General features: G+C 54.7%; 1 protein-coding gene across 1 annotated transcript in view; it reads left to right on the top strand.

Moving 5' to 3' along the window:
- Nucleotides 1-3,590, top strand: part of HACD3 (3-hydroxyacyl-CoA dehydratase 3) — a 24,840-nt gene extending 21,250 nt beyond the window's left edge. The window contains exons 9-11 of the mRNA XM_015427134.1: nt 464-570; nt 1,482-1,613; nt 3,085-3,590. Of these exons, the coding sequence (XP_015282620.1) occupies nt 464-570; nt 1,482-1,613; nt 3,085-3,161 (316 nt within the window). The 3' untranslated portion in view covers nt 3,162-3,590. The remainder of the gene's footprint in view (nt 1-463; nt 571-1,481; nt 1,614-3,084) is intronic.
- The last annotated feature ends 352 nt before the right edge of the window (nt 3,591-3,942 follow it).

Here is a 3,942-nt window from a genome sequence, read left to right on the forward strand (position 1 = left end):
CAAGGGATGCACTGTATTCTTGGTGCTTGGGGGGGGGGCAACAGTGGGAGGGCTTCTAGGGGCCTGGCCCCACTGCTGGATCTCCTGATGGCCCCTGGTATTTCTGGCCACTGTGTGACACAGAGTGTTGGACTGGAGGGGCCATTGGCCTGATCCAATATTGGCTTCCCTTATGTTCTTATAGGAACTCTCGGTCTGGGGCAAGGGATGCTCTGTATTCTTGGTGCTTGGGGGGGGGGTCAACAGTGGGAGGGCTTCTAGTGTCCTGGCCCCACTGCTGGACCTCCTGATGGCACCTGGTATTTCTGGCCACTGTGTGACACAGAGTGTTGGTCTGGATGGGCCACTGGCCTCTCATGTTCTGAAAGACCCTGGAGAGTCAGTCTGAGTAGCCAGTGCTTACTTTGCTGGGCCAAGGGGGGGTCTGATTCCATATAAGACAGCTCATTGTGTCCCTCTCCAGGTACCCCTTCTATATGCTTTCCTGCCTTGACATAGAGTGGAAAGTCCTGACGTGGATCCGCTACAGCATCTGGATACCCCTGTACCCTCTTGGGATCCTCGCAGAAGGTACGCGGCCTCCCCCTGCAGGCTGGAAAGCCAAGACGGCTCCCAAAAACCGAGATTCGGGGCCGGGGCTTTTCCGTGCCTGCTCCCCCTGGGTTGGGGTCTCGGCGTGCTCCCTTTTGTGTATAGAAGAGGCAGGAGACGACGGTCAAACGGAAGGAGGTTTATTCAAGCATTGCTCAGCTCCGAACTGGACTGGACAGCTCTGCTAAGAGCGGCACTCAAACTTATACGATTTCAACAGTGACACGATATAGAATGTAACTATGTACAGCAGGTCTGATTGGACCTAAGCAGCGTTCTGCAATTGGTTACCTTAGGCGGCTTCAGGGCCAATGGATGGTCTTTATTAGGCAGCCAATAGAAAAGGGAGAACTAGGATACCAGAGGCAAATTCAACATCATAAACCAGCATAACGTTAAACCCAATACACAACGCTCCCGCCGTGACGGCGCGACGTTTGCATGGGTCCGCTTGGGACTGTGACGGGCGTAGCCAGGAATTTTAAGATCAGGGTTTTTTAAGTTGGGGGGGCACAGGGCAGGCGGACCGGGGGCCATCGCCACTGCCGCACCGCAGTTCACAATACGGATGAAAACCAGGAGAGGGGGGGGGTGCTGGATTGACCACCCCGCCGCTGCCACCACTTTACTTCTTTCCTGCGCCCCATCCGGCGGTGTGGGAATGGAAGGCAGGGCTGAGTGTTGAGGCTGTGGGGTGAGGGTGCGGTGGAGCCACACACCACAAAAAAAAAATGAGGATTTTTTCGGGGGGCTTGGGCTGGATAGGAAGTTGGGGGGGCTTGGGGGTAAGTCGGGAAGGGCGGGCCCCAAGAGCCCCCACTGTCGCTACTGGCCTGGACTGTGTGCTCTTTGCTGCCAGAGCCCTGATCCGCTCCTCCTCTTGTTTCCAGCCGTGACCGTGATTCAAGCCATTCCCGTCTTCAGCAACACGGGGAGGTTCGGCCTCACGCTGCCCTCCCCCCTGGGCTTCACCGTTCCGTTTTCGCTGGTTCTGCAGCTCTATCTGGTGGCCTTGTTTCTAGGTGAGTCTCAGGTCAAGTCTTGAGCAGCGTTCCCTCTAAGCTGAGTTACTGTGAGCCGGCTCACAGTTTTTCAGCCTCCGGCTCACACCTTTGTCTTAGCTCGGGAAGGAGGGCTCCGGAGCAAACGAATTTATGCCGCAGCCAAATCGCTCGCTCAGAACTTTGATGCCAGTAGCTCACAAAGGATAATTTTTGCTCACAAGACTCCACAGCTTCGAGGGAGCATTGCTCTTGAGCCAGTGGGTGGCGGCGGCTTCCCAGTCGTACAAAGCGGGTGTTCAAAATAGACTTTTCTGCCTAAGAACCTCACTGGCTGCAAGGAAGAGAAGTAGGGTGCCCGTGGCTCCTGCTCTCCCGTGTGTCTGGCCTGCCAGTGTGGTGGGGGGGGGGTTAGCGTGTCGGAGCAGGAACCAGCAGAGCCAGTTTCAGATCCCCACTCTGCCCTGGAAACTCGCTGGGTGACCTCAGACCAGTCACACACCCTTAACCTGACCTTCCTCACAGGGTGGTTGTGATAAACCTGACCTTCCTCACAGGGTGGTTGTGAGCAAAAAAGAGGAGAGAAGAATGTCAGCTGTTTAGGGGAGAAAGCTGGGATAGTATATATTAATAAATTATACCTCACCTTTTCTCCTTGGACACAAGGTGGCTACAAAGTCGGCCGGTTAGGACGCAAATAATCAGAACCCCATTACTTGAGGAGATAGAAAGCGAAAATCTGCTCAGGACTCTTAGAGCAGTTCCTCGGTGGAACAGGCTTCCTTTGGAGGCGGCGGGCTCTCCTGCTTTGGAGGTTTTTAAACAGAGGCTAGGTGGCCATCTGACAGATCACAAGAGGGAGGGCGGGAAGGGTTGCATCAGTGCTCAGTTCTCATGGCCCGTTCTTACACACCCAGGGAAATGCCGGTCACCACTCGTGGATCAGGAAGCAGTTTTTCTCCAGGCCTGGTTTTTTTTGTCATCTTCTGGGCATGGAGCAGGGGACACTGTGTGTGTGTGGGTAGTTGTGAATTTCCTGCGTTGTGCAGCAGGTTGGACTAGATTACCCCAGAGGTCCCTCCCAACTCTAGGGTTCTATCTATGATTCTATGATTCTTCGTCTTCTACCAAATTCCATTGAAAATCAAACTCTTGGCGCCATCTTCTCCCCAGTGGGGGAACCCCAAAGCAGTACATCGCCTTCTCCATGACTACCCTCTGAGGTTGATTTAAGCTGTGCAAACGGGACCGGCCCAACGTCAGCCAGCCAGCTTCTGTGGCAGAGTGGGGGTGCCAACTGGCTCTTCCAGATCCGACTCCGATGCTCTGGCCACTGCACTACGCTGCCTGCACGGCAGGCAACGCCACCGCCTGCACCTAACACTGGTGGGCCGTCAGCCTTATGGGAGGGCAGTGTGCAAAGAAAGCTGTCTGAGGGACGTCGCTGGGGCACACGCGCCTGTTCGGCTTAACCTTTTTTGTTTCCTTTCAGGGCCGTTCGTCAACTTCCGCCATCTCTACAAGCAACGGAAGCGGCACCTCGGCCCTAAGAAGAGGAAAACCCACTAGGCCTCAGCCCTGGAGTCACTTTTCCTTGGGGGGGGGGGCGTGGGGGGAGCGTGGCTCTCCCACCTTCAGTGTTTTACAGGCCCCGTTAACCCAAACACCACTTTTGTACAGCTCTTTGCCCCTGGCCCGGTTCTCCCCCCCCTCCTCTTTCTCCTCCAGGTACCGTTTCCCCCCCTCAGTGGTTCAGTTCGGCTGCTCTGTGATTGAGTCGAAGTGAACAGCGCTGTAACAATCAAAGATGTATCCTGCACACGTGCAAAAAACCCAATAAAATTAAAAGAACCCAGCATCTGGTGGGAGTAGGAGTGACAAAGACAGGGAGAAGCACGTTCCAACTAGAGCGGCAGTTTTGCTAACTTGTCACGTCCTGAGAGCAGGCGTGGGCAGTGTTCCCTCTAAGCCGAGTTCGTGTGAGCTGGCTCACAGTTCTTTAGCTTCAGGCTCACACATTTTTGTCTTGGCTCCGGAAAGATGGCTCCAGAGCAGACTTCTTTATGCCGTAGCCAAATCGCTCACTCACAACTTTAATGCCAGGAGGCTCACAAAGTAGAATTTCCGCTCACAGGACTCCACAGCTTAGAGGGAGTGTTGGTCACAGGGGGCAGGGATTGGTAGCCTGTTGCAAAGCGCCCCCTCTCTCCCAACCACAGCAGAGAATCCCCAGCCCCACCCCCTGTTCCTTTCTTCTAAGATACATGAGCTGGATGAAAATCATATTGATTAAAGTAGAACGTCCTGAAAGAGGATACTTCCCCCCCCCCTGGCCCTCCCAAGGATGTGT

The sequence above is a fragment of the Gekko japonicus genome, unplaced genomic scaffold (genome assembly GCF_001447785.1).
Source record: "Gekko japonicus isolate JY-2015 unplaced genomic scaffold, Gekko_japonicus_V1.1 scaffold639, whole genome shotgun sequence".
In the NCBI taxonomy this organism is placed as follows: Eukaryota; Metazoa; Chordata; class Lepidosauria; order Squamata; family Gekkonidae; genus Gekko; species Gekko japonicus.